We start from the raw sequence: 27,426 nt of genomic DNA, 5'->3' as shown, positions 1-27,426 counted from the left end.
CGGTACCAGACCCCTTTGGTGGTGCCAGCCCCCACCACAGGCACTCGAGGCGCACCCTCGGGTGCCCCCCGCCACCCACCGGGAGGCACCGGGGGGCACCGGGGGGCACCGTGAGGAGGCCTCAGAGGGCCTGGAAGCCTCCTCGCCCCCTGAGGGCACCGGGACAGCACCGGGGCCTCCTTTTAACCCCCTCCGGGTGTCCCGGAGCCATGAGGGGGGCGCTCCCCGGGGCCCGCCCTACCGGGGCGGCGCCGCCACCGCCACCGCCACCCTCTCCCGCCCCGTGGCCGCGGCCCGGTGGCGGAGCCAGGCGAGAAACCGGGGACCGAAAGCGGGGGCTGGGGAAAAGCGCATGAGCCGCGGAGGAGCCGTGAGGGGCGGTGAGGGGAGGCGGCGGCGGCGGCGGGCGGGGAGCTCGGCACCGGAGCTCGGCTCCGCGGCTGGCGGCTCGCCGGGGAGCCCCGCAGCCGAAGGGGCGGCCGCCGAGGTAAGCACCGGGCTGGGGAAGGCCAAGGCTCCGGCTTCACGGTTGGGCTCCCGGCTTCACGGTGCAGCTCCGGTTCCCGGCTCCGCTGCGGCCAAAGCTCGGCTCCGGTGCGGGGATCCCCGGTTCCAGCGCCCCCCCCCCCCCCCCCCCCCCGCTCTCCTCCCGCCGCAGCCCCGTCGCCATTTTGCCTCTCGCTTCCCCTAGCGGGGAGCGCGGCTCGGCCCCGCTTTTGGGGCCGTTTTTTTGGGGTCCCCCCCGGTCCCCAAAGCCCTCAGGGTGGGCACCGAAGGGGGAGGTGGCCCCTCAGGGACCGGGGGGGTGAAGGGGATGAAGGGGGGGGTGGGATGTGGGGGGGGTGCAGCGGGGTGGGATGGGGATGGGGCAGGGGGTGCTGAGGGGACGGGGAGGGGGTGACGGGGTGACAGGGGGATGGGGTGGCAGGAGGAGGGGGGACAAGGGGTGGGGAGGGGACAGGAGGGTGGCATCGGCCTCAGGGGGTGAAAGGTGGTGGCACAGAGGGGTGACAGGCGACGGGACGGCTCAGAGAGGTGACAGGGGACAGGACAGCTCAGAGAGGTGACAAGGGGACAGGACAACAGGGGACAGGGGACAGGACAGCCCAGAGAAGTGACAACAGGGGACACAACAGCCCAACGAGGTGACAAGGGGACAGGACAGCCCAGTGAGGTGACCGGGGGACACGACAGCCCAATGAGGTGACAACAGGGGACAGGACGGCTCAGTGAGGTGACAAGGGACAGGACAGCCCAGAGAAGTGACAACAGGGGACAGGACAGCCCAGAGAAGTGACAACAAGGGACAGAACAGCCCAACAAGGTGACAACAGGAGACAGGACAGCCCAACGAGGGGACAGGACAGCCCAGAGAAGTGACAACAAGGGACAGGACAGCCCAGCGAGGTGACAAGGGGACAGGACAGCCCAGTGAGGTGACAGCACCCGTGTCCTCTCACTCTGAGGATGCCCAGAGCACGAGGACAGCCCGGTCACCGCCACGGCCACCCGCTGCCCCTCCATCACCCTGTCCCCACGTCCCCTGCTTGTCACCGGGGCAGGGTGGTGGCTCCGTCCAGGCTTTGAGGCCGAGCAGATTTGGGGACGGAGCCGCCGCTGCTGCTCATTGTCTGCTGTTTTTTTTTGTGTGTGTTTTTTATTTATTTTTTTTATGTGTGCGCGCTTTCCCCATTTGCTTTTGTGCCCGAGGATGGGCGAGGGGGGGGAGGGACTTGCTGAACGCGTTCCCGACAGAAACTTTAAACCATCAAAAAAAGCTGCGCCCACGCCCAGAAAGAGGCGCTCTGGCTGCAACGCCACCAGTTTTCTGCTGCTTTTTCCTCGGGGGGCTGAAGGACCCCGAGGGGGACGTCCCCTGATGCATGGCTCTGTCCCAAAAGAGCTCTTGGCCCCGCAGAGCAGGGCTCTGGGCGGCTGTCCTGCCCCGTTTAGGGCTGTGTCACCCAGCGGGTGCCTCCCTTTTGGGAAACCTCCCGTGCTGGTGGCGATTCCCTTCCCTTCCAAGGAAATTTCTCCCAGCGCTTCCTCGTCTTTTCCCCCTCAGAAAGTTTCTTGGTGCAGCCTGAGGTCAGCGAGCTCCGTTTGGTGACCGTCACCTCGCTGCCTCTCTGCCTGCAGGGCACCGCGGGCACTGCTCTTGATTTTTTGGCACCGCCTGCACCTCTCTGGGCCATCCAAAGCCATCGATTAATTATTGATGATAAGCGGAGCGCATCGACTGGTGATTTCTCCCCCTCGTAGGGGTGCGCTGAGGCCGGGGGCATCGCAGCATCCCTCGCTGCCTGCGTGCCCAGGTGCCGGGCAGGTATTTTTGTGTGGATTTTGTTCCTCGTCTCCAGTTTGTGCCGAATTTCCCAGCACGGGAAGTCCCCAGCACGGGGACGCTGCTGTCCCCGCTGAAGCCCAGCAGAGGAGCGTGCGTGGGACGGGTTCCCAAACTTCCCTCCTCACCCTCCAGCACCACGTGCTTCCTCCCCGTTACCTCGTGAGGCTCTGCAGCTTTCCTCCTTGCTCATCCTGTGCTGGCTCTTACGTTGGCACTCTGTTTTTTTTGTGTTTTTTTGTGTTTTTTTTTTTCCCCGGATGCTGGAGCGGGGATGCTTAAAAAAACGCCGCCGCTAACTTCTGCGCCAGGTACCCAAAGGAGAGCTGGAAGCTCGATCTGCGGAGGTGCTGCAGCAGCCGGGTCGGTGCTCAGGGTGCCCTCGGCTGCTGTGGGGTCAGCCCCGCTTTTCCCCGTGCGCCCTCGCAGTCGGACCCGCCGGGATCTGCTCCCCCGTCCCCAGCTGCAGGAGGGTTTTCACCAAAACGCAAGGAAATGGCGGCAAGGCGCGCGGCGCGGGCCGGTGTCTGCTCTCAGCGTGCCTTCCTCAAAACCCAGTGAGAAGTTTGGACGTGGTGGGAAACAATGGGGCTGATTCCTGCTCTCCGCCTCTGGGGCAATTCCTCCGGGAGCCCTGGGGTTGTGGCGGTGGCCGGGGAGCGGAGCTGGGCTCTCGCCGAGTGGTTTTTTTTTTGCTTTTATTTTTCGTGTAGTCAAAAAAATAAGAGGAGGGGGAGAAAAAATAATCAAAGTAGTGTTTGGTGTGGAAAGCAAAGAAGTTTAAAACCCCCGAAGCTGGCCAGAAAGGACCCTTTTGAGGGGACAGGGAGGAAGGATGAGCTGCGGGAGCAGGGCATGAACCAGTAGCTCCTGGACGCGAGCAGGACGTCGGTGCCGTGGACCACAGCAGGATTTTCCCCGAGATTTGCCCTTCTTCAGCTTCCATTTAGCTGGGATCTCGCAAATCTTCTATTTCTGCGAGCAAGGAATTTTATTTCTCGACTGCAAGGATGGCCTGGGGGTGGCAGGAGGTGGCAGGGGAGGATGGGGACAGGTTTGTCCCCGGCGGCGCGCACGTGGAGGAGCTGTTTTGGGGAGGGAGCCGCAGCTCCCAGCCAGCCAAAACGAGCTGAATAAACGATTCCTGAGTGCAGGAATCCAGAGAACCTGTTTTCAAGGCTGGGCTTTCCCGTTTGATCTGCTTCACCTCTGGGCCCGTGCAAAGCACCAGATATTTGTCACCGGCCGCGCACGTGCCGGGAGGGGACGTGCTGGCTGAGCACCGGAGTCGATTTCCCAGCTCCGGGGATGGACACAGCCCTGGTGGGGAGCAGGGCTCGCTCCTGAGGGTCTGGTGGCCTCGTTGCAGAGTTCTGGGGCACTTTTTTCCCCCGGAGCAGTGCTGCTCCTCGTCAGCACGGATCCGCATACGTCTGGCGGGGAGGAAGCGCCGCGGCAGCCGGCACCCACGGGTGCAAGCAGGTGGTGGGCTCAGGGGCGTGAAGATGGGCCCGGGAATGAAGAAACAAGAACGAATGAAGCGCTGTGGGACTAAAACCTGTCCTCACTCTGTCTGGAGCCTCGTTGTGCCCCCGTTAACCAGAGCACGGCAGGGTTTGGGCTCGATGTCTCGGGGTGCTTGAGAGGAGCTCGGGCGAGAAGCGGCCACTCCACGGCCTTCGTCCCGGCACGGCTGGAGTCGAGGGGTGTCCTGCTGCCTGCTGCCCTTGGGAGCAAGCTTGGGCCTTCTGCGAAGATTTCTGATGTTCATTATTTCCAGAGAAGCCAAATTGAATTATTAATACGGAAAATTTAGATAACATTAACAATCCTCGGTTTATAACGGTTTCCCATTAATAAGGAAAATTGGAAATTTATCACTACATCTGCTCATTAAAACGCACTATTTTTTTTTGTATTTTTTTATTTTTTTTTGCCTTTTGGTGTCTTCAATGAAAGCGGAGAAATAAACGAGGAGGAAAAGCCATTTATTCGTTGCTTCCCCCGACGGAGCCAGCCCGTAATTTTTAATAAAATCTTGGCTGTTGCACGCGGAGAGGGAAGCAGCCGATAATGAAAGCAGGTTCTCGACCATGTCTGTGGCTTTGCTCAGCCGCCGAACGAACACTCAGAAACCTGCCCCGCTTCTCCCCTTGGTGGGAACGCTCCAGCTGTGGGACACTTTCCCTAATTTCCCTCCCTGCCTCCTTTCCAGCAGCTCCCCTCGCCTTTCGCACGTGTCGTTCGCGGCGCCAAGGGGCGGCGTGCGTGAATCCTAACCCGTCCCTTGCTCCTTGCAGAGATGGCGGATCCCTACACCTGCAAAGGGGGAAGGAAAACGGCAGGCTCCACCAAACCCGCTGCCAGCAAAGAAAGCAGGACAGACACGAGGATAAACCCCCCGGCGGAGCTCCCCAAGCTCGGTAAGGAACCAGCCTTTATTTCCACAGGGCGGAGGGGCCGGGCTCTCCCTTTAGAGCTCTCTCCCTTTAGAGGTCTCTCCCTCTAAAGGAACCCGTGCCAGTCTAACGAGCTGGGTGTCTCGCCCTCTATTTGTCACGTCGGGGAGCCGAGTGCTACATGAAAAGGCTGGAAAGGCTTGAAAGGAGCACAGAGCATCCGCTGCCTCCCGTGTCGCGCCCCCCCAGGAGGTTGCTCGCCGCCGCACCAGCCCTGGGGGACCCTCGTGCTGAGGGCTGTCGCGCTGATGGATGGCTGATTGCTCTATCCTGGAATCCCAGAGCCCGAGGAGATTTTTCTCCTGTCTGTTTCCGCCGGGTAAATCCGCTCTGTGATGCTGAGAGGCTCTCGGAGCTCCTCAACGTCGCGGGGTGCAGCTTCAGGGCGCGCTGTGCCAGGGCGAATTTGGCTCAGCGCAGGCTGGGGAGGAAGGAGCCTCTCCTGCGGTTGCTTTGCTGACCCCACATGGCCAGGGCAGGGCAGGGAGTGCACTTTCTGTGCTGTGCTTTCGGTCTTGCTCCAAAGAAACCCTAAATCTCTTGGCGAGAGCCATCCCCAGTCCCCGTTTTTAAAGAGCGCGCCGGTCCCACCTTGCTGACACAGCACGACCCGCTGCAGGGGGACACAGCCACGGTGCCAGCCCCGAAAATACCCTCAGAATCAGGTTTGTGCCTTTGAGGAGTGCCTGGAAAGGCCGGGGTTCAGCAGCCAGCATGCTGTGGTGCCTGCTGCATGCCAGCACGGCGCACCGTGGCACACCACGGCTCACCACAGCGACCGCAGGCGTCGTGCTGGAAAAGGAGAAGCGTTTTCTGTTCCTCCTGCTTGCTCTCCCTGCCTGCCCTCGCTGACCCCAGCCAGCAGCTGATCGCAGAGGGCACTGGGAGGTGCCTTGCCTGGAAGCTGTCATGAACTTGTCTGGCTTGAAGCGTCCCCAAAAGTTTTGAGACTTGGGGAAGGTGTTAAAAGGAGAGGAGAGCCTGAGCGAGCTGTGGCCGCGGGCGTGCCAAGCTTCTGGATGGGGGTGTGCTCTTCCTGCTGCTCTGGGATCTTTGGAATTCGGGCTAGTTTGAAGCATTTAAGAGAGAAAGCAGGAAAAAAAAAGGGGAGGAATAGCAGGGAGCAGCAGTGCTGGGAGCCACCTCTTGCAGGCCTTCATGGCTAGCGGAGTTCCCAGGGGGTGCAGGAGCTCCAAATGACGCCTCCGTGGCTCTCAAAGCGAAGCGAACCAGCTGGCCGGACTTCACAGGGCTGGAAAGAAATGAGGAAATTGTCTTGCTTTTTGCCATTTTACCCCTGGCTGCTGGGGCAGGAGGCGTGAAAAAAAAGGAGAGAGTTGGATGTTTTTGGCAGCGCCTCGTTAGGTAACTGGCTGGCTTTGTGTTTAATCTCTCTCACTTGTTCAGAAATCCTGGGCTGGCTTCTGAGCGCAGCCAGCCACAGGCTCGGAGCCGAGCTGCGGTTCCTCGGGAGCTTGGGGGGGGATTGCCGGCTCGGCTTCCAGCCCCTTTTTATCTGATTCTCGCCAGGAAAGCCCTCTCAGATCTCGGTGTGAATGTTCTGCATGGCTCAGAGCTCTGGGTTAGCCCTCAGCCCTCAGCCTCAGGAGTTTTGCAGCAGCTCCTCTGCTTCCAGCCACCCTCTCCTGCGGCCACGCTGCTGCTGTGAGCGCTCGCTGCGTGCACCCAGAGGAGGAGTTTGCTGCCACCAGGCACTTGTCATTCCCCTCAGTTGTTGCTTTTGCTTCCCTCTTTCGAGCTGTGCCAACGAGAGCTTGTGCAGGAGGATTTGTGCGTGCCCCAGGATGGAGCAGGGTTAAAAACGTGGCCTGGGAACCGGTGCCCTTCCCTTGGCCAGGGTGGTGGCTTTGGCACGGCTGCAGCCAAGCCACGAACCAAGCCAGAAGACCTGGCAGAAATCTGCCAGTGCTGTTCCCTGCGCTCCCCTCCCCTCAGCTCCGCTGCCTGACCTGTATTTTCAGAAATTGCCCTGATTTGGAATGTTTCTCCTAGCGATTCTTAGGCTGTGGAATCAGAGCACGACGGAGGGACCGGGCTGCGCGCAGCACCCACGGTGCTGGCACCACGAGCGCCTCCAAGTCCCCAGGGCAGCAAACAGCACGCTGGAAATAACCAAAGCAGCAGATTGCTGAGGTTGGCAGCCCTCTGCAAGCCTCCAGGGGAGGCTGCTTGTGGCCAAGCTGGGCTCGCAGGGACCCGGCGTGGTGGCCGTGGTGGCTGGGTGTGCTCGCCGCCCCGGCGTGGGGCTGCACCCAAGGGAGCAGGTGAAAAACCTGCAAAACCCAAGCGGCCAGCAGAGCGAGAGCTGCAGGTGAGGTAGGAAGCATTCGGCGCCTGCCAGAGCTCTCCTGAGCCTGGTGGGGTTGTGAGCGGGCTGCCAGGTCTCTGGTGATGGAGACGAACCCGAGCATGTCTCTGGGGTGCCTGGAAATCATCCCAATAAACAGATCCTGTGCCCAAAAACACTTTTGTGCAGAAGCAGCATGAGTGAACATGGCAAAAAGGCCTGGCTGCTGGCTCTGAGCAGGCTGTGCTGGGTTTTATGGGGCCATGTTTCCATCTGTAGGATCCCCCAGCAAAGGGGCCGGGGGATTTCTGTGCCCAGCCCCTGCCCCAGACGGATTTCCTTTGCTAAGGAAGGCTTTCTTCCAACCCCAGTGGAAGTGTGGTTTTCCAAAGCAAGCCCCAGCTGTGCTGCAACTGCTCCGCTTTGCTTCTGCGAATAAAAAGAGAAGGGTCAAAAAAAAAACAGCCAAAAAACAGGAGAAGCTGGGCACAGCCATCTCCTGTACGGGTGCCTGCAGGTACCAGGCTGTGCTCCGAGCTGTGGGGAAGCTGCAATCCCCTTCCCGAGGGGAATCTGCACCCCTGGCAGGGCAGCCTGGGGCTGGGGCAGCGGGTGACGAGCGCTGTGTCTGCTTGCAGGAAATGCAACCAGTGACAAAACCGAGGGCAAGAAGAAAGGACGACCCAAGGCGGAGAACCAGGCGCTGAAGGACATCCCGGTAAGACCTCGCGCTCCCTGGCTCCGGATCCGACCCCAGCCCCTGGTTTGCTCCCCAAAGTTTGCTGCACTGCTCACCACAGCCAGCCCCGCTCTTCAGAGCAGTATTTTCCTCAGCTCAGCAAGATTTCAGCCCCTCTGTCCCCTCCGTGGGGGTGCACGGCATCACCCAGCACCCCACAAAACCCTGGTGGGGATCAGGACCCTCCACAAACCTCCCCTTCCCCGTGTCGTTCCCAGATAAGCTCTCGCAGCCGCCTCGGGTTTGGCTGATGATTAGAGAGCACGAGGGGCTGGTTGATTTATTCCCCCGAGAATTGTGCAGTTTCATTTCCAGCGTGGACAACGCGCCGAGCAGTTTGTCAGGAGAGCGTGGGCACTGGGGGGGGGGGGTGGTGATTTACCGACCGGATGAAATGTGGGGTGGTTAAATCACCCGGGCGGCTTCTGGCCTGATTTATTTTCCCCAGCCTGGCTGGGAGCAAGGTAAATGCTCAGGAGGAACTACCAGCCTGCAGAAAAAGCAGCTCTGGGTGGTGGGCAGAGGTCCCACGTGTGACCCCAGCCCTCCGGACACAGCCAGGGAACGGGAAACTTCTCACTCAGCCACGTTTCTCTTCTCTCCTTCCCAGCTCCCCCTGATGAACCAGTGGAAGGACGAATTCAAAGCCCACTCCAGGGTGAAATGCCCCAACTCCGGCTGCTGGCTGGAGTTCCCCAGCATTTACGGCTTGAAGTACCACTACCAGCGCTGCCAAGGGGTAAGGAGACCTGAGGGCTGCGTGTCCCTCCTGGCGGCCAACTTTTCCGTTACTGCCTGCAGGTAAAGCTCCTCTCGGGCTGCAAACCCCAGGAGAAACCTGAGATGAAGACGGGGAGGGCACAAACGGGTTGGGGACGGTGTGAGGTGCACACAGGGGGGGACCGAGGGCCCTGCAGCGCAGCAGGACCTGGAGCCTGGAGGGAATTTGGACCATCGGGAAGGGTTGGGAGTCCCTGCACCAGAAAAATCTTGGCCCTTTTGTGGCCTAACACCTCTGCCTGCCTGTCTCTCCTCGCCCTGCGCAGGGTGCGATCTCGGAGAAGCTGACCTACTCGTGCTCCTACTGCGAAGCCGCCTTCACCTCCAAAACCCAGCTAGAAAAGCATCGCCTCTGGAATCACCTGGACCGGCCGGTGCCAAGCAGCAAAGCAGAAAACAAAGTGCAGAAAGCCCTTGGGAAGAGCGGCGGCAAGAAAAGGTAGCAGGCTGCGGCCGGGCTGCGTGGTGGTGGCACCCGGCCGGCTGGGAGCCGGGAGGAGGGCGGCGTCCCCACCTCCATCCCCACCATCCGGGCCAGGGAGTGGGGGAGAGGTGTCAGGGACATCTTGCCTTTCAAGCCCTCTTTAAACGAGCCCTCTGTGCTTTGCCCTAGAGCTGCTGAGAGTTCAGCTTGCCCCACCATCCATCCCAAACAGGCAAAGACGGAAAAAGCCGCGGCCCAGGAGCGCGCCGAGAACGGCGAGTGCCCGGCGGAGAGCCGCGAGAGCAAGGAGTTTCAGATCGCGGCGGCCGAGGCGATCGCGGCTGCCACCCCCACGGCCAAATCCTCCAGCGGCAAGGACGCCGGGCAGCAGGGGGGCAGCCAGGCCTCGCTGCAGGAGGAAGACCCCGAGAGGATGAAGCACAGTAAGATTAGAGCCCGGGGCTGTGCTGGGTCGGGGAACCCGGGAAGGGTTGGGGCTCTGCTCCGAAGCTTTTCTCTCTGAAGCCTTTTTCCCACATCCTGAGAATTTGCCCCCACGGGTTCTTGCTTTGAACTCCATTGGGAGTTTAAAAAAAAAAAAAAAAAAAGGGTTGCAGCTGTGGCAGGGATATTTCCATAGGGCCCCTCGGCTGGAAATGGGTTGAATTACCTGCGGCGCAGCACGCTGCTCTGTCAGCTCATCCGTCCTGAGCCGGGGTGATTGGCAAACACATTTTCCTTGCCTATGGGGAGTGAGGAGTCTCTGTTAGCACTGCCTGAGCCCTGCTTATCCATCAGAGCATGGGTTTACACTGCTTGCAGCTCCAAAGTGAACCAGCAACAAATACCTTAGCTCGTGAGGCTGGGGAAACCACGAGGCTCTTGGCACCGGGCAGAGCCATGCCTGCAGTCGCTGAATTGGCCCTGGGTACCGTTATTCCTTCTAGTTTTGTGGTGTTAGTGGCTGCTGGGCTGCTTGTTTCATTCAGCACCCCCTTTTATTTCATCGTGGTGAAGGCCGCCTTGGGATTTCCCTCTGCCTGTTCCTGACACTGAGTGTGCGCACCCCTGGCCCTGGGACTGCTGAAAAGCACCCAGCAGTATGGGTATTTAACCAAATCTCTCTCTCTGTTTCTCTCTTTTGAGTCAGGAAGGAAACAGAAAACTCCTAAGAAGTTTACGGGGGAGCAGCCATCCATCTCGGGGACGTTTGGACTGAAAGGTAACGCGGGATGGCCGTGGGCAGCTGTAGGGTCGTAACTTCCCCCTGCCACACTTCAGGCAAGCCCCTTCCCCGAGAGCCCTCCCCGTGGTGGAGGTAACGTGGGAGCCCCCCGGGCCACGGGAACCTCTCTCTGGAGGATTTGGTTCCTTGTGGAGATGACTTTAGGAAAATGCCATTATCCCAGAGGCCGGCCCAAACTGTGGTCACGCTAAAGCCAGGTGGATAAAGGTGTCGAAAGGGAACTGCGGGGCAGTAGCACTGCTGGCACTGATCACAACCCCGTCTGCTCTGCTCAGGAACACAGTCCTGAGAATGAGGAAAGAGGGGGAAGGACGTGGTAAAGGCCACAACACAAAAAGAATGAGCTTTTTACACCAGGGAGCCATGAGACAGGCAAACGCTGGCCTGGGATGCCACGGTATTTCCCGTGGAGCTGCGAGGGATTTCTGCTGCTTAGGGAGGCTGGGTGACGCATCCGTCCCTCGGACTGTCTCAGAGCTGGTCGCCCACATGACAGAAAATGAATTCGGGGGGGAAGAGCCCTGTTCCCGGGGTGTTTGCTGAGAGGAGGCTCGGGAGCTGGCTGCTTCAGCCTGGCAGAGCTGTGTGGGACCGTGGCCACGCTCCCTCTGCACACCCAGCAGGGTGTGGAGGGAGGAAACCTGCAGCACCCCAGCATGAGAGCAGCTGGATTCGTGCTGCCTCTGAAATTTGTTCAACTGGGGGAATTAAACATGGGCTTCCAGGCGCTGGAGGAGAGGCACTGATGGCTCTGAAGGAATTAAACACGCTCAGCAGAGAGCAGACAGGATGTGGGCGCTGCGATTTCCTGGCCTCTGCCTCCTGGGAAGGCTGGGGTCGTTTCCCTTAACTTCCCCACAGGGGCACCTCTGCAGACTGAAATGTCTGCTGCGGGTTCCTTGTGAATAAGCTGCCCCCCCTGTGACCTGCTGCCTCCAACAGAGTGAGACAGAGCTGGCGTTTGCCTGCGTCCCCGGGTTCAACGTGCAGCTTGTGACACCACGAGGCAGTCACTCCCCAAAGACAAGGGTGCCACCAGTGTCACAGGATGCTGTCTGTGTGTGCACAGAGAGCCCTGCCTTCAAATCCCTCTCCCAGCCCATCACTTCGCAGCCTCTCTGCTTTGCAGGCAGCTCAAGAATGGTGCCAGCAGCCCAGGGGGTTCCTCTTCCCTCTCTTTCTGTCCTTCCTCACCTCCCCAGCAGCCAGCAGGACGGGGAGAGGCCTGCATCCATCATGACGGCTGTGCACAGAGCCCTTGTGGGATGAGACCTTGTGGGATCTGGTGTCTGGGATCCCAGTTTGCCCAGTTTTCTACGAGGGATCCCTGCTGAATGCAGATTGGTCTGATGGTATGGAATCAAGTGCTGAATAAGCATCCTTTCTTTCTTCAGGTCTTGTCAAAGCAGAGGACAAGGCAAAAGCCCATCGAGCCAAGAAGCTGGAGGGGAGCGCCAACGTGGAGGAGCTGAAAAAGAAAACTCCAGGAGCTGGTGTGAAGAAGGAAGCAGCTGCACATCTACCAGCAGGTAGGGCTGGTGGAGGCAGATGGGAGGCAGCAGCTCTGCCTGCAGCCTGGCTGCTTGCTGCCTCGGTCCTGTTCTCTGTGCTGAGCCTGCACGAGCCCCACTTCCACAGTTTGTGGAAGCAGGAGCTGAAAACAGCACGAGAAATAGATGCAGGCAGCTCCTTCCCTTTTTGAGGTGCAGTATAAAAACACTGCTGACCGTAAAACGTTGCTGCAGTCACGGCTGACATCCTGAAAGGGGTGTCCCAGCTCTGCTTCACCGTGAGGACAGATCAGCTTCCTGCAAGTGCTGGGAGCTGGCAGCCAAATCCTGGGTCCACCTGGCTTTAGTGTGACCACGGTTTGGGCCAGCCTGTGGGATGATGGCATTTTCCGAACATCGTCCCCACAAATGACACTGGGTGTGTGTAATTCTAACGATGATTGTTTCTTCGTGGAGCCTCCGGGCTGCAGCCTACATCCTAGCCCAGGTTGCTGGCTTTCCCTGGGAGTTCTGACAGCAGGAGGAGCGCAGGATGTAGAAGATAAACACAGCTGCAACGCCTTGCGCTGGTTTCAGATTCAAATAAATGACTCTCTGATCTCCCAGCCATGCAAACGCTTCCAAATAAACAGCCTTGGAGGATTTCATTCAGCCCGGGCTTCCCTTGCTGGAAACCTGGTGTCGTTCTGCTGAGAACGCGGCGTGAACTCTGGACCTGGGAACACGTTTTGGTCACGTGGCTCTTTTTATTTGGGGTGTTTTTTTTTAAGCTGGTCACAGCCATTCAAACAAACACACGCCTGGAAGCCAGCGCTCCCCTAGCTGACCGTGTGTCTGCTGGGAAGAGGAATGCCAAGGAAGCTTTCCAGGCACGCATCCGGATGGAGCCGAGGCGCTCACCTTTGTTTCCCTCCCTCTCACTGTTTTTTTTTGGCAGGGGGGAGTTATTCCAAGCAGGGCAAGTTCAGGTGGCCAGGGGCATGGTGATATTTTAACTCTGCAAGATACCAGCAGGGGAATAACAAAGGGCTGCTCTCTGCTGAACAGTCCCGGCGGTTCTTGTCTCTGGCTGGGTGTCACACCTCCCTTCTCCTCTCCTCTCCTCTCCTCTCCCCAGCAAATCCCGAGGACCAGTGGCAGCGGGAGATCAGCGAGAAGGGGGAAGTTGCCTGTCCAACCTGCAGCGTGATAACCAGGAAAACTGTCGTTGGGCTCAAAAAGCACATGGACGTCTGCCAGAAAGTAAGGGCTTGCTGTATTCAGTGACACGTTTGGATTTTGGAAGGCAATGGCCACGTGCATGCGCTGCTCACAAACCATATTGGTACTCCTCAAAGCAGTTCAGGGCTGTGGCTGATAGAGCTCTTGCTAGTCATCTTCAGAGAGCTGCTGCCTCCCTTTGTTTCAAACACAGAGAGGAATTTGGACACCTAATTCTCATCAATTCTGAATTCCCTTTGTGGTCTGGGCCCTTTGTCCCCGCGTACCCAGCCGAGTCAGTTATTTCTAGCAGCTAAATGAATAGTTTTAAGGCCGGAGAGATTGCTGGGGTTGTCTCTTAATCTGCCCTCCTCCAGAGACCTGGCTGTGGGGTTTCGCTGCGTGCCGTGCCTTGCATCGGGCCAGATAAATTGTGGTTGAATGAGAGCACGTCTCAGAGAGACACCGAGCTTGGATGTGCTGCGGGCAGACTGTCGCGATGCAGGAGTTCAGTAATGGCACAGTGAAAAATTGTCCCTCTGCCACAGCGCCATCCGTCAGAGCAAAGGATTACATCTTCAGCTGTCACCTGGCATGCTGCAGAGCCACTGCCACAGAAAGCCAAGGTGGGATCGATGCCTCCCACTTTGAAAATACATGGCTCGGCTTTGATTCCACATTCATTTTCTGTCAGTGCCTCCTCAGCCTTTGCCTCCCTCTTTATCCAGCAGCGAGAGGCTATTTATCCCTTCCAAACCCTCCGTTACATCGATGCTGGGCAGGATCCTGCCTCCACTAGCGTCCTGGCTTCGGTGGAGGGGGGATCTTGGCCATCAGCTCCCTCATCTCCTGTGCTTTCCGAGCGGCTCCCTCGCCAGGCAGGCTCCGCGTGGGCTGCGAGGCCAGCCAGCCCCCCGAGTGCAAATCTGCGCGAGCCGTCAGGCCTGTCTTCCCCTCTATAAATAGGCCTGTGGGTGTTCAGCCAAGCAATCGGGGCTCGCACAGCCTGCCAAGCTCACGACAAAGCAGAGTTAGCATGGCCTCGAGTCACGCCTGCCCGGGAGGACGTGCCTGCCTCTCCCTCTGCAGCAGCAGAAGCGCTGGTCCCAGTGGGCACGCCGGCTCCAGCTGTAGGAGCAGGTGTGTTCTTCCCTTTCCCACGAGGTTTAGTCCCTCCTGGGTGGCCGTGCCACTTCGGGAGCTAAATAGCTTCACAGAGCAGCCTGTGGCGTGGCAAGGACAGTCCTCAGACTCGGGGTGTGTGGCTGCAGGTCCACCCCTCAGCAGCATCTCTGCAGGGAGCCTGCAGCAGGTTTTACTCTCAGGATGCTCCCATCAGAAGTGACCCCGCAGCACAGGCACCCTCTCTGCTTGCTCTGTTTAGTGATTGAAGTATTTCTTAGCTGGGCAGTGGGAAAAGGATGTGCAGACTCCAGAAATTCTTGTAAAACAGCCGAAATTGGGTCCTGCTTTCCTTGTTCACCCCTGTTGTCGCTGAGCAGTCTGCCCTTTTCCGTAGGTTTTAGAAAGGAAATAAGGGGTAGGGATGGCTGCAACATCCTTGAGCCCAAAGGAGATGAGGGCAGGTGTATCCTCCCAGCATCCCAGCTGGAAGAGCTTGGCAGGACAGGAATGTTTGATGTCCTTCAGTGTTAACCAGAGTGATATAAACCCCACGTTGGCTGGCATTAGCATCTGGTGAGTCCAGGAGCTTTCAGCACCCACCTCGTTAGGATGCTGCTGGGGGCTGGAACAAGATTAACCCATCAGAGCACAGGTATGAGTGGTCATTCCCAGTTGGCTGCTGTGAGTTTATTCATCATTTTCCAAGAGTTCTAGGAGAAGGAAGGATTCACAGCTCCATCTGCATCCCCTCCCCAGCTTCTAGGCCAGACTTGAGGGAACGGGCAGTGGTGAGAGTGGCGCAGCACCCGGGCAGGAAGAGCAGGAACAGCCGTGGCCATCCCAGCACCATCCTGTCCCACCAGACATCCTGTCTCCTGGTGCTCAGAGCGTTCACCTCCTGAGTCAATAAATTCTTGTACCAGCCCCAGCAAAAGCCATCATCTGCATCTCGATTCCAAGCAGCCCAGGTGCCCATAAAGCACGTCGTATTCCAGCATCTGTCCTGGGTAGCAGGGCACAGAGCACAATCCGCTGACAGGCCGGTAGATCAAAGCTGCTTCTCTGTCCTAACCCTCTAACGGGAAGACTAAGACACCATTTGCAGATGTTTCCAGCCAGTGGGGCTTGAAATCTGCACCCACAATGGAATATTTTCCCAAAACTGGGGCATATCCAGGCCAACACAGAGAAAACCAAGCAGCAGGCTCAGATGGGGTCGGGGGGACGCGGGTGCTGAGTTGCCTGCTGAGTCCCACCAGGGGGAACTGACGCAGCAGCAGCTGCCCCCGGGGCTCGGTGAGGAGCAGCCCTCGGAAACCTGAAGGTGTTGGCAGCCCCCGTGATGATTTGCTTCTGATTCCTCCAGCTGCAGGACGCCTTGAAGTGTCAACACTGCAAAAAGCAGTTCAAGTCCAAAGCTGGGCTGAATTACCACACCATGGCTGAACACGTCAGCAAGGTAAGAGGGCTGCCGAGCTCTCAACCTCACACCTCGTTTCTCCTCTCTCCCCAAAGATGCAGATGCAGAAGACGAAGCAATCGGCAGCTCGCTTTCCTTTGTCTTTTCAAAGGAGGGATCCCCACGACCGCAGTAGCCTTCCCCCGTCCTTGCCGAGCAAAGCCCTGCGTCCCCAGGCAGCTGGTTAGCTTCGTGTTCACCCCTGAGCGTAGAGCAGAGAGCTGGAAAAACAAAACAGGATTTCCAAGCCCAGAACGGGGGAAGGTTCAGTGAGTGTGGTGAGGCGGCTTTTGAGGGGCAGAGCTCTGTTTCCAACCCTGTGCCCACAAATCCGGGATGGATGGGTGCTGCTTTGCACAAATCTCCAAATCCCACGTGTTGCTGTCCACCGTCCACATGAGAAGTAGCCACAAAATTTGCCACGAACAAAATCTGACAGGCAGCGATTTAGGTGCTGCTCTTAAAAACCCGATCGTGTACGCCTCTGAGACAGCAGGGCGAGGCAGAACCCTATCTCTCCGTGTCCCGTGTTTACCAGTTGTGACTTGTCCTTTACCTGCGCACTCATCTCCCGCTCTTTGGCCTGGCTGGTGACTTCTCTGTGCAGGAACTGCTCGTGGATTTCTCGGTTCGCCCTTTGGGTGCAGCCACGGGAAATGCGTGAGCAAAGCTGGCGTTTAGCAGCGAAACCACGGAGCAGTGGGAGACCCAGCTTGCCTAAGGCGAGGTTTGCAGCCCGCCCGGGGCAGCTGCTGCGAGGCAGGGCTTTACCACCCACTCCTGGCACAGAGGACATGAGTAAATGGTTGACTCTGTCGCTTCTGTTACTTCCTTGTTTCCAGCCTGTGCCTGTGGAAACCGCTGGACTTGGTGAACAGGAAGAGCGGGAAAGGCTGAGGAAAGTGCTAAAGCAGATGGGAAAACTGAAATGCCCCAATGAGGTACAAGAACGATTCCTGTTTCTTGTTCTGTGAAAAGGTGGAAGGAGTGAGCCCCGAGGCAGAGGGGATGCGTGCTCTCCTGGCACCCCTCGGTGCGCCCTCCACTTCTCACACCGCTCCCCCTTAGCTCAGCTCTCCGTGTCCCCGTCCCCGTCCCCGTCCCGCTAGCTCTTAGGGCCGTCCTAGCAGCAGGGTGGCAGCAGGGCAGGGTGAGGAGGGCCGCAGGCCGAGCTCAGCCTCTCCAACCCAAAAAAGGGGCACGGAGCTGCCGTGGGCCCCTTGCACAGAGCGTAAACCCAACTGAACCGCGCCGGAACGGTGCCCAGCCGCTTGCAGACGAGTCACGAGCAGGTAACGGGGGCGTGTGGCTGAGGTTTGTCTCTGCAGGTGGTTTGCTGGCTGCGTGGGGCACTTGGCAACCCGTGCCCGCCGCACTCGCTGCTCCCTGCCTGCCGTCTGTCCGGCCGGGGAGCCTTGGCCGTGTGTCAGAGCAGGGCAGGTAGCTCAGGGGGATCGGGGGCTGCTCCCTCTGCCTCTCCGTGTCACCTCCGTGGGCACGGGGCAGCCAGAGGGGAGTGGAGCTGTTGGTCCCCTGCGCGTCGGAGGGGTTTGCAGAGCAGGATGCGTTCCTGCCGTGCCCGGAGCAGCGGCACCGGGACCGTTTCATCCCGAAATCACAGCCCTCCCTCACCCTTCTCTTCTCCCCTTTTTCTCCCCAGGGCTGCGCGGCCAACTTCTCCAGCTTGATGGGCTACCAGTACCACCAGAAACGCTGCGGCAAGCAGCTCGCCGAGGCCGACAAGCCCGTCTTCAGCTGCCCACACTGCGGCAAGAAGTACAAATCCAAGGCTGGCCACGATTACCATGTGCGGTCAGAACACCCGGCCTCGGTGAGCCCCCCGGACACCTCCGCAGCCCGAGGAACGGGGCCAGCCCTCCCTGTAGGGGACTGCAGAGCTGCAGAGCCTGTGGGCAGGACCGAACCGGGCAGGGCCGGGCCGGGCAAGGCAGGTGCAGACGTCGGACTGATGTTGTTTTCTCCTTTTTCGTCGCCTCACGCGTGCGTTGTAGCTTGCAGTGTAGGTGGGGAACGGGCGACAGCCCCCTTTGCCCATCCCCAAAAAGCAGGGAGCTGTATTGAAGCGAGGGGAGTGGCGGGCGGTGTTCCCCAGCACCCGTGGGGCTGCCTGGCTGTGCTCCAGCCAAAAAAAAAATAAGAGATCAGATCACTCCTCCAGCAGCCAGCAAGCGCCGGCTGCTCGCCACCGCTGGGGGTGGCAGGATGCATCCCTGGGGAGCATCCTCTGTGCTGTTGATCCCTCCTGACAGTGCATCTGACTCTAATAACCCCATAATTCTAATAAATTGAGACTTTTATACAAGTGGGAAGTCTGGGAGTGGGAAAGGACACGATCAGCCCAGCGCTTGGGCTGTGTGGTTGTGGGAGGAGGCGGGCGTGCGCCTGGGGTCCCCGTGCTGGGGTGCTGCTGTCCCTGCACACAGCAGGTCTGCAACCAGCCCAAACCTAAATATCCCCATCCCCGGGCTGTGGAGAGCTCTCCCCTTCTCCCCTAGTCATAATTCTTGTCTCTTTTTGCAGCCTCCGGAGGAGCCAGAGGTGAAGCCAGAGCCCAGCCCCGTGGAGGATTTTGAAAGGACCCCAAGCGGCCGCATCCGTCGCACGTCGGCTCAGGTGGCTGTCTTCCACCTGCAGGAGATAGCAGAGGATGAGCTCGCCAGGGACTGGACCAAGCGGAGGATGAAGGACGACCTGGTACCCGAAACGAAGCGGGTAAGAGGCTTTTATTCCTCCTCACTTTGAGCTATTCGTGCGCAGACAGCCCGGCACGGCAGCGGGGCCCCAGGTGGCCGAGGCCCTCCCGTTCTCGTGTTCGGTGCGTGCAGTGAATTAGCAGGGATGGCAGATTTCTTTCTGAAGAAATTTGGCTGAGCCCCGGAGCTGCTTCCATGATCTGGAGGCTCCATACAAGCAGTGGGGAGATCAGGATCTGGCCCCGAGGATGTCACGGAGGAAGGTGTGTTGTCTGTGGCAAGGTGAAGGCTGACAAGCGAGGAGCACACACAGAGAGCAGGTCAGGTCTAAAACAATCACCTAATCAGAGAGCAAGGACTCCCCAGGCAGAATTTCATCCCTTCCATCTCTCCTGCTTCATTTCTGGGAGGCTCTTCCCAGGAGGAGAGGCGTTGTGCTCTCTTCTCCCCCTCGGTATTTGCATTCCTCTTTTCCTCCTTGCTCTTGACTTTGGGTATTTTGTGGCTGAGCTGAGGGAGGGGCCCGGCCAGCAGACCCATGTGCAGGCCGGCACACAAAGACCTCGGAAAGGTTCCAGCTCCTGGCACAACAGCTCCATGAACTTCCCTTTGTGTTTTTTTACGGGACGTTTCTTGTGTTCGTGGTCTAATTGTTTAAATTGAACGCGTGAGCTCCATCCCAGCGCTGAGAAAACCGAATTGCTGCGAGGTTGGTGGCAGCAGATTGGCGTCGAAGATGAGAAGGGGGGAGCAAGCCCAGCTCCCAGGTGCCAGGCGAGGCTTTTGGGCTGGAGAACAAGGACCTCGAGCCCTGTGTTGGCCCCAGCTGCACCCGGTTTCGCTGCAGAGATGAATTCAGAGGTCAGAGCGTGGCGAGTGGACGTGTGTGGAGCTGTGAGAGTTTATCTGTGGGTGCGTCTCGCCTTGACAACACGCTGAAATCTCATCTGCTCCTGAATTCCCCCTCTGCTCTGAATGGGCTTCAGGCAGGGGGCAGCATCTCAGCACCCCTGCGCATCGCCCGGCGCTCCTGCTGAGCACCCCCACGGTGCTCGTCCTTCCCAGGGAGCGGGCACTGGGGCTGCAAAGAGACAAATCCTGCTTAACCGTGAGAAGAAGAAGAAGTTTCCACCCTTTGGAGCACGCTGCTGAGCCCGCAGGCCCCTTCCCTGCCTTGGAGGTGAGATGTCAGGGGTCGGTGGCAGATTGCAGCCGCACCTCGCAGCAACACCGAGGGATTTGCAGGGCCCCAGAGGGTACCAGTGCTCCCAGTTCCAGCCAGTACCGCACTGGGAGCACCCATCCTGCTCACCGTTTGGTTCAGAGCAGGACCTGCTCTGTCCCCGAGCTCTCCAGCGACACGCCACGGCCCCAGCAGCCCGCGGGGACGCTGAGGGAGGCGATGAAGAAAGCCACCCCCTGCTCCGTCCTTCTCCAAGCAGCCAAGCTCTTCCTCGGGGGAGGGCGTGCAGCTCCTCGGCAGCTCCTTTGGCAGCATCCTGCCTCTCCCAAATCTCCTCCGGGTGCCCCCCTGCAGCCCCCCCACCACATTGTGCCCACCGTGGCCGTGCCGCAGCCGGCCCTGGCCGGGCTGGGACGCTGCTTTGGGATCCCGTTGGTGGCCCGTGGTGGGACGCCTTCGCCTTCCCCCCCGGGAGGATGGATTCCTTCTCACCAAAGCCATGGCATCAGAATAAACGATTGCTGCTCGGATCCCAGGCCTTGCAATGCCTTCCTTCTGCGCTAACCAGATCCAGCACTTCTAAATATACACTGGAGCCTGATTTTCTCGCTCCGATCTTTATTTGCCTCTGGATAAGCTGAACCAGATGAGGGATTTCACAACGGCCGCTTGCTGAGGATGTCAGATTGGGGAAGGGCACACACCCCTGCTGCTTTTCTGGGAAAAAATCTCCTCTCCAGAAGCTCCGTGAAGATGCTGCCAATCCCCCCGGCCCTCCTCCGGCCTTTGCTGGAGCCAGCCCCTACCTGCAGCAAGGCCCAGCTCTGCCTCGGTGCCTTCAGCCTTTGGGCAGGGGAACCCCATGGTGGAGGGAAACAGCCTCCTAGAGCGGAGGAAAGAGGCAAGGAGGGAGAAAACACCTTGGAAATCCGGCTGTGTGATGGGCTGATGCCTTCACTGCTCCCCCGTGGAGCAGCTTGTGCTCCTGGGGCTTTTTTTTTTGTCTTGTGCTGCCATGAGCCCAGCTCCAGCCGGGTACCATGGCCCTTCCTGCTCTCTCCAGCACTTTTGGGGGAAATGTTTGCTTTCCTGCCTGCTCCTGGGGGTCTGCACGGTGCGGGGGGCCCGGCTGCTGTCCTGCAGGAGCAGGGAGAGGGGAGCTGAGCCCAGCAGGGGCTGGGATGGAAGGGGAGCTCGCAGCAAAGCGCCGGCACACACCAGTCAGCGAGCTCGAGGGCAGAAGTCATCCGCGGGCTTGATTTTTTTTTAAGAAAACCCCACGTTGGGAGTGGAATGCATTCCCAGACCAGAAAAATCTGGCTCGGGTCTGTCCCCCAACACAATGGCCCAGCCATCTGGGCAGAAACCGGCAAGTCCTGGAGCCAGGCTGAGCCCCGAGGACTCGGCTCAGCGGTGGCCGAGCTGGCTGCTAGCAGGGGGCTCAGGTGAGGACCCCCCAGGACCGTTCCCCGTGCCCTGCCCTCGCTCAGGAGCCCGGCCACAGCTCCTGGCTTTGCCTCCCGGGTGAAATCAGCTGCATTTTGCACGGGGCAGGACCACGGAGAGGCCGAGGTATTGGCGTGTGTGGTTCTCCTTTGCTGCGATGTATTTTGGGGAAGGGGAGAGCCGTCTCGGGACAGCGGAGAGGATCAAAATCTGCAATTTAAGGAAATAAAACTGCCCGTCGCAGAAAAGGAGCCTTCCCAGCCCGGCATCCTTCGACTGTTCCGAGGAAGATGGGCCGCGGCCAAACCCGGTTGTAGCTCTTTTAATGATCTGGCCCCGAAGATTTTCACTTACAGGCTGTTTGAGGAAAATAAATGGAAGAAAATAAAATATTCCATGCCTGGGGCTCCTGCTTAATAGAGACATAAAGATGGCTTTGACATTCCCAGAACCGCAGCGCCCCGGGAAGACATGGGATTTGCATGTCATTGTGCAGTGCCTGCTGGAGCAGAGCGGGGAGGGATTTATTTTATTTTATTTTATTTTATTTTATTTTTTCTTTTTTTCCCCGGAGTGGGAAGCCAGAGCAGCAGAACCCGCATCTCTGAACATCCCCCCCCCGCCTCCTCCCCGGGGACACGCAGGGGGAGAGGGTTGTTGCCGGGGCTGCTTGCGGTTCCCATTAATGTTTGCTCGTTCGTGGGATTGATTGGCTTTTAATTAAGGAGGCCGCTTGGCATCCCCGGCTCTCGGTATCAATGGCAAGAAAAAGCCTCCTGGGTTCTCCCCTGGAGGTGGCATCGCCTTCCCCGGGCAGGGGAGGACGGGGGCGGGTGGTGGATGCCCCCATCCCAGCGCTTCAAAGGGCTCTGCTGGCATCCTGGTGGCCGCGAGGCGTGACAGAGGAGCAGCACGCCGGGGCTTGGGGGATTTTTCCACATCCGTCCTCACCAGCGTCCCTTCCGCAAGTCCCTTTGCCCCTGCCCTTCGTGTGGAGCCTCTCTCCTCCCTCCTCCAGCTGAGTTGGGCACCGGGGGGGCCTTTTGTGGTTGGCGTGAAACGCCCGGGGGCACGTTTTGAAGGAACAGCCTGGTTTTTGCACCTCTCTGCAAGTGTTTTTTGAGCCTGCTCCGTCTCCACTGAGCAAAGTTACGTTGATGTGCTGGAGGAGCCCCCGTCCCCAAAGCCTCACGGGTCCCACCAAGCAAACGAGGGTTTGGGGAGGCGAGCAGCACCCCGTGGTCCTCGCCCAGCTTCTGCCTGCGTGGTGGCACGGCCGAGGGCAGCTCCAGCTGCAGGAGGAGCAGCCCCGTGCGCCCTGGTGGCAGCAGCCCTGCAGGTAGGGCCCCGCGCCCCACGGAGGCGTTTGCGTGGGCTGAACGCTCAGAAACGGAGCTGGAAGAGGCCAGCCCGCTAAGCTAACCCTCCGAGTCGCTAATAAAGCTGTAATTAAAAGCACTTGGAAGGAGCAGCGCTGCCAGAAGGAGAGGCAGAGACGCGAGAGGCTCTCATTGTTCGACGGGGCTGCGCCCGGTACCCGGTGGGAGGCAGCCACGGGGGCTCTTTGAGCTGGGCTCTGTCCCCTCTGCCCAGCGTGTGGGTCACAAAATGTGGCCGAGGGGCTGCTCCGAGACGAGGCCTGGCCCCGAGCAGCCGTGGGGAGCGCGCCCCAGGATCTAGAACCTTCTCTCGTGGCTCTGCCTGGAGGTGGCCGCGGTTCCTGCCCCGTGCCGTCCCCACCGCCCCCCATTCCCGCTGCCCCTTGGCTCTCCAGGAGAGCCACCCCCGTGCTGCTCAGTGCCCAGGGGAGAGGACATCCTCGGGGGAAGCTTCCCTGCTCGTTTTTGACCCTAATTCACTTCTCTGGGGGGAACGGGGGGGAGTCCAAACCCGTTTGGAGAGCAGGGGCTCCACCCCGGGACAGGGCCGCTCCGCTAACGCCTTCCCCTTGTTCACAGCTCAACTACACCCGGCCGGGACTTCCCAAGCTCAACCCGAGGCTGCTGGAAAACTGGAAGAACGAAGTGAAGGAGAAGGGACACATCAACTGCCCCAACAACGTAAGGACCGCTTCTCCTCTCCCGCTTTCACCCCACGAGGGGAATTTTTTGGGGCAGAAACCCCCAGTTCTTCAAGTTCCCGAGCACCGAGGCTGCGGCAGGTTTGTTGCTGCTCAGCCCCGGGTTTGAGCTGCTCTCCCCACGCAGCGTGGGCTGGAAACACGTCCCCTGCCAGGGCTCTCGAGCACGTGGGGGGGCTCGGAAATCACCCCCCAGGTCGTGGGTGCTGGTGGGAGGCAGGTTTTGGAGCTCCCCAAAAGCTGGGGCTGCTTTTGGGGAGCTCCGGCACCAGCACAGGGCGAAGGCTGCGTGCTCTGTGCCTAGGAGCCCTTTTTGCCCAGAACCTGCTTTTCCCAGAGTAAAGCCGGGGCTGGTTTTAAGTCGTTTTGGATATTTTCGTGCGTGTTTTTTTATTTTATTTTTATTTTTTAAGCGCTGGGATAGGCAAAGGCCTCCGGGACGTGGTGTGTGTGCTTCATCTCGCTGTCAAACAGCCTTGGCCTGAGCTCGCAGGGAGGTGAACTCCACCCTCGTGCTGGGCCGTTGATTTATAACGTGAAACAAAGCCTCAGCAATGGGAATTTTGAGCGGGGCTGTTACCACAAGGCCGGGGGAGACGCACTGGCTAATGAATGTCACACACACAGGCGCTTTGAAAAGACGTTGCTCAGAAACTGGTCATGCCGCTGCCCTGGTGATTTCCCTTCTCCGTTAAGCGTCTGCTGTGGCTCCAAGAACTCCTGTAGCCCAGCAGGGCCTCCTGACTGCTCGCAAATGGACGTTTTCCACGGAGATGTTGAGGGGAGACTTTTTTTTTCCAGCCCGTTGCAGGGGGAACGCGGCCACATGGCTCCCATTAGCTCTAATAGGAAACGTGTGCCCAGAGCCCTCGGCGTCTCGCACAGCATTAACCTCCCGCTGCTCCGCCTGGACCCGTGGCCTCGCTGGCCCAGCGGGCTCCTGGCCACGGGCTAGAGGAAGGCCTGGAGACGAGGGCAAAAGGTGGCCAACCCTCCTGTGTTTCTTTTCCCGCAGTGCTGCGAAGCCATCTACTCCAGCGTCTCGGGGTTGAAAGCTCACCTGGCCAACTGCACCAAGGTAGGTCCTGCCTCCTCTCGCACCTTGGGCTTGGAGGTGGCCTTGGGCTTGTCCTTTCGGAAGAAGCAGGCCAAGGGACCAAATAAAAAAAAAAAAATAAAAAAGGACGTGGGTTAAAGGATGGCGACCCGGGCGGGATCAACCCCCCAGCCCTGCGTACCCAAAAGTGGCGAGGCTGCAGCCCAGCGGGCGTCGCGGAGAGCTTTTATCTCCTGGAGGAAAACCCTTGCCTGAGCCAACGTCTGACCCAAGGACAACCCGCAGCAGCCCCTGCACAGCTCCTGCAGCCCCTGATTTAGTCGCAGCTGTGGCCAGCACCGCTGGGAGCCCTGCAGAGACCGCAGGGCTGCGGGCAGGCAGAGCGGTGGCACTGCCGAGCGCCGGGGGGGCCGCGGCGGCCTGCAGCCCCCACAGGAGGAGGGCTCGGGAGCTCAGCGTAGGTCCCTCGCCTTGGAACGGGGTGAGCTCGTAAAGCTTTCTGCCCTGAAACGTTTCCAGCTGCAGCTTGCGTTGAACGCAGCTTCCAGGAGGCAGCTCCAACGCACACCCCACGGTTATTAAAAACACAACCTCCCGCACGAGCTGGAACATCAGCCCCTAATGAGATCAGTTCGAAAATGGGCTGCAGAGACCCGGCAGAAGAAGCAGGATTTACACAGGATAAAAGTGCAAGCGCAGGAGGCTCCGGCAGCTCCTTTGCGAGCTCACAGACCCGGGCACCTAGCAGCAAATGGTTTCTGAGCGAAAACCAGGCGTTTTCTGGCTGGTTCTGTTGTCGCTGCTCTGGTGCCTGTGCACAGAAGGTAGCCAGGGCTTGCAGGATCATTTTCTCTAAATACACAGCTGCGTTGCCCACGAGAGGCAAGCCTGGCATAGCCCACGCTGGAGCTCCCCATCCTCGGCGGGGCTCGAGGAGCCGAGCTGATTTTTGCAGGAGGGTTTACGGAGCCGGGCCTGCCCCTCTCCAAAACGCACGAGCTGTCCCGCTGCAGATTTACAGCCCGGAGCCAGCCAGGGAGAAATTCCCAGCGAGCGATGTCTGCGTGGCCCGAGGGGGCCATCCATCAACCCCTTGTCAATAAGAGAACACATTTATCCCCCCTCCATGAGCCGGGTGATCAGTCACCCCCAGGAGGGCTGTGCCGACAGGAACCCAGCGGTAGCCGCAGCTCTTTGACAGCCTCAGAGGGCAGCGAGGTGAGGCTGGGGGGCGTAAATTAGCCGAGGGCTCGGTCCCCGTAGATCACAGCTCTGCTGACAGCGAGGGAACGGGGGCGTGCGGCCCCACACGGTGTCTGCGCAGCCCCGCAGCCGCCCTGGGTAACGCAGGGGCAGCGAAATTGGGCGCTGGCTGTGCCCTGCGAGCCTGCAGGACCCGAAATTTGGAGGCTCGGGGAGCTCTGGGCTCTGCCCTGGGGCTGCCCGCCGGTGCTGTGTCTTTGCAGGGGGACCACTCGGTGGGCAAGTACCGCTGCCTCCTCTGCCAGAAGGAGTTCAGCTCCGAGAGCGGGGTCAAGTACCACATCATCAAGGCTCACTCGGAGGTAAGGAAGCAGCTGGGGCTGCTCCGGGGCCCTGCTGCCACGCGCCCACACTCGGTTTGCCCCTCTCCAGCCCCTTAAATTCACCAGGAGCGGGGCACAGCAGCTCCCATCAGCATCAGCCTCGTTGGGACAGCCTCAGGGCAAGGCACGGAGCTGCTGTGCCAGCCCGGGGGGGGCCTCAGTGCTCAAAAACCTCCAGGGAGGTGATGCCAAAGGGCATGGGGCAGCTGGGGCTTGGGAAAAGGGGGCGAGAGAGCCCTGGTGCGAGCTGTGGGGCTGCAGGGGCCGAGGCAGGTCCCTAACCAGCCCCCGTTATCACCCCGTGGATGCAGAACTGGTTCCGAACCGCCGCCGAGGCCAGCCGGAAAAAGAAAAGCAGGGAGCAGCTTTCATCCAGCAAGGAGGAGAAAAAGAAAAGCACAAACGGGAAGAAAAGGGGGAGAAAACCCAAGGAGAGGCCTCCGGAAATATCCCCCAAAGGCAAAGAGAGCCTGGCGGCAAAGACTAATCACAAGAAAAGCCCCGAGCACTGGGAGGGCTCCCGCTGCAGCCCCGCCGGGGACGAGCGCGTCCCCAAACCCCCGAGCCAGCACCGCAAGGGGGGGGGCAGCAAGGTGCCCGAAAAATGAGAGCTCAGAGACTCCTCCGCGAGGATTCACGGATTCGTTTACAGCCCAGGGTAACAGGGTGAGGTTGAGGGGGGGGGGGGGGGGGGGCTGCTCCCGGTTTTCTGTCCCCCCCTCTTTTCCCTTCCTCTTCCCCCACTCCCTCCACCCATCCGCTCAGCCCCCCTCCCTTCCCCCCTTTTTACAAAAAAAGGAAAAAAAAAAAAAAAAAGAGACGGAAAATAGCGATTAACCACTTTAAGCAAATCATGGACCTTGTTTCACACTGGAAAGCAAACAGGACCGAGCAAGCTGGACCCTTCTCACCCCCCCCTACCCATGTACATACCCCCCCCACAACCCCTCCAGCCCAACGGGGCCCTGCTGCCGTCCCCCCCCCCCGTGTCCCCCTGCCTTCCCTTCTCCCCCCCCTGTGTGAAACTGGTGACGCTTGAGCGAAAGAAAAGTGCAATAGCAGCAGGGCCCCGGTGCACGGGGTCGCTCTGCGCCCTGCCGGGGGGCTCACCCCGAGCCCCCCCTTGCCCTTATCGAAGCCTTTTTGTGGCCGCAGCCCCCCCTCGGGGGGCGACGTTCCCAAAGATGCTGGACCCGTGGGGTGGGAAGGGACTGGGGGGGGACAGCAGGGTGCTGGGGGGGACCTGGTGGCACTTTGCCCGCAGCGGGGGGCTGCCCCGTGGTGCCTCCAAGCGAGGGCTGTAGGGTTTTTTTTGTCATATTATAGGGAAGGAGTGGGGAGGTGGCACGGAGCAGGGACCCTTGGGTGCTGCCGGGTGCAGGAGGGGGCTCCGGAGGTGCTGAGCACCCACAGACCCCTGGATGGAGATGGGAGAGGGGTTGTGGGTTTAAGAGAAGGTCGCAGGGAGGGAAGGACCCGAAACTGCCCGGCCACGGCGTCTCCAAAGGCCTCGTGCGCCCTGCAGCGTGCGCTGCGCACCTCGGGGAGCCCCCATCCTGCCCCAAACGACGGCCCCAAAAAGGGGAGCAGCATTTTGGGCACCCGGCTCCTCGGTGGGGCGTGCAATGGGGACACAGGGTGAGCGTGGAGTGACAATCACAGCTCCTGCCTTCGGGCACGGTGCCGCTTCCCTTCCCAGCTTTTCTTTTCGGGGTTTTTCCCGCACGGATCTCATCCCAAACGCCTCGCTCTGACCTGTTGGAAA

At 59.6% G+C, this 27,426-nt stretch overlaps 1 protein-coding gene across 3 annotated transcripts; it reads left to right on the top strand.

The window, feature by feature from the left end:
* Positions 1 to 265: 265 nt before the first annotated feature.
* Positions 266 to 27,426, top strand: ZNF512B (zinc finger protein 512B). Of its 3 annotated transcripts, XM_082773170.1 has the most exons (17): positions 266 to 487; positions 4,645 to 4,767; positions 7,750 to 7,829; positions 8,461 to 8,589; positions 8,897 to 9,069; positions 9,244 to 9,497; positions 10,205 to 10,276; positions 11,695 to 11,829; positions 12,929 to 13,053; positions 15,503 to 15,595; positions 16,438 to 16,536; positions 17,256 to 17,426; positions 18,137 to 18,328; positions 22,897 to 22,998; positions 24,034 to 24,096; positions 25,542 to 25,640; positions 25,973 to 27,426. In XM_082773170.1, the coding sequence occupies exons 2-17, from the start codon at positions 4,647 to 4,649 to the stop codon at positions 26,267 to 26,269; spliced, it is 2,205 nt and encodes a 734-aa protein (XP_082629296.1). In that variant the 5' UTR covers positions 266 to 487; positions 4,645 to 4,646; the 3' UTR covers positions 26,270 to 27,426. The 3 variants fall into 3 exon arrangements, with proteins under 3 accessions (XP_082629296.1, XP_082629297.1, XP_082629298.1); XM_082773171.1 differs by lacking the exon at positions 16,438 to 16,536; XM_082773172.1 differs by lacking the exons at positions 266 to 487; positions 4,645 to 4,767 and having other exon boundaries at positions 7,749 to 7,829; positions 9,287 to 9,497.

The sequence above is a fragment of the Aythya marila genome, assembly GCF_965140915.1.
Source record: "Aythya marila genome assembly, chromosome: 16".
Taxonomy (NCBI): Eukaryota; Metazoa; Chordata; class Aves; order Anseriformes; family Anatidae; genus Aythya; species Aythya marila.
The sequence above is the reverse complement of the archived record's forward strand: the minus strand, read 5'-3'. Positions and strand labels throughout refer to the sequence as shown.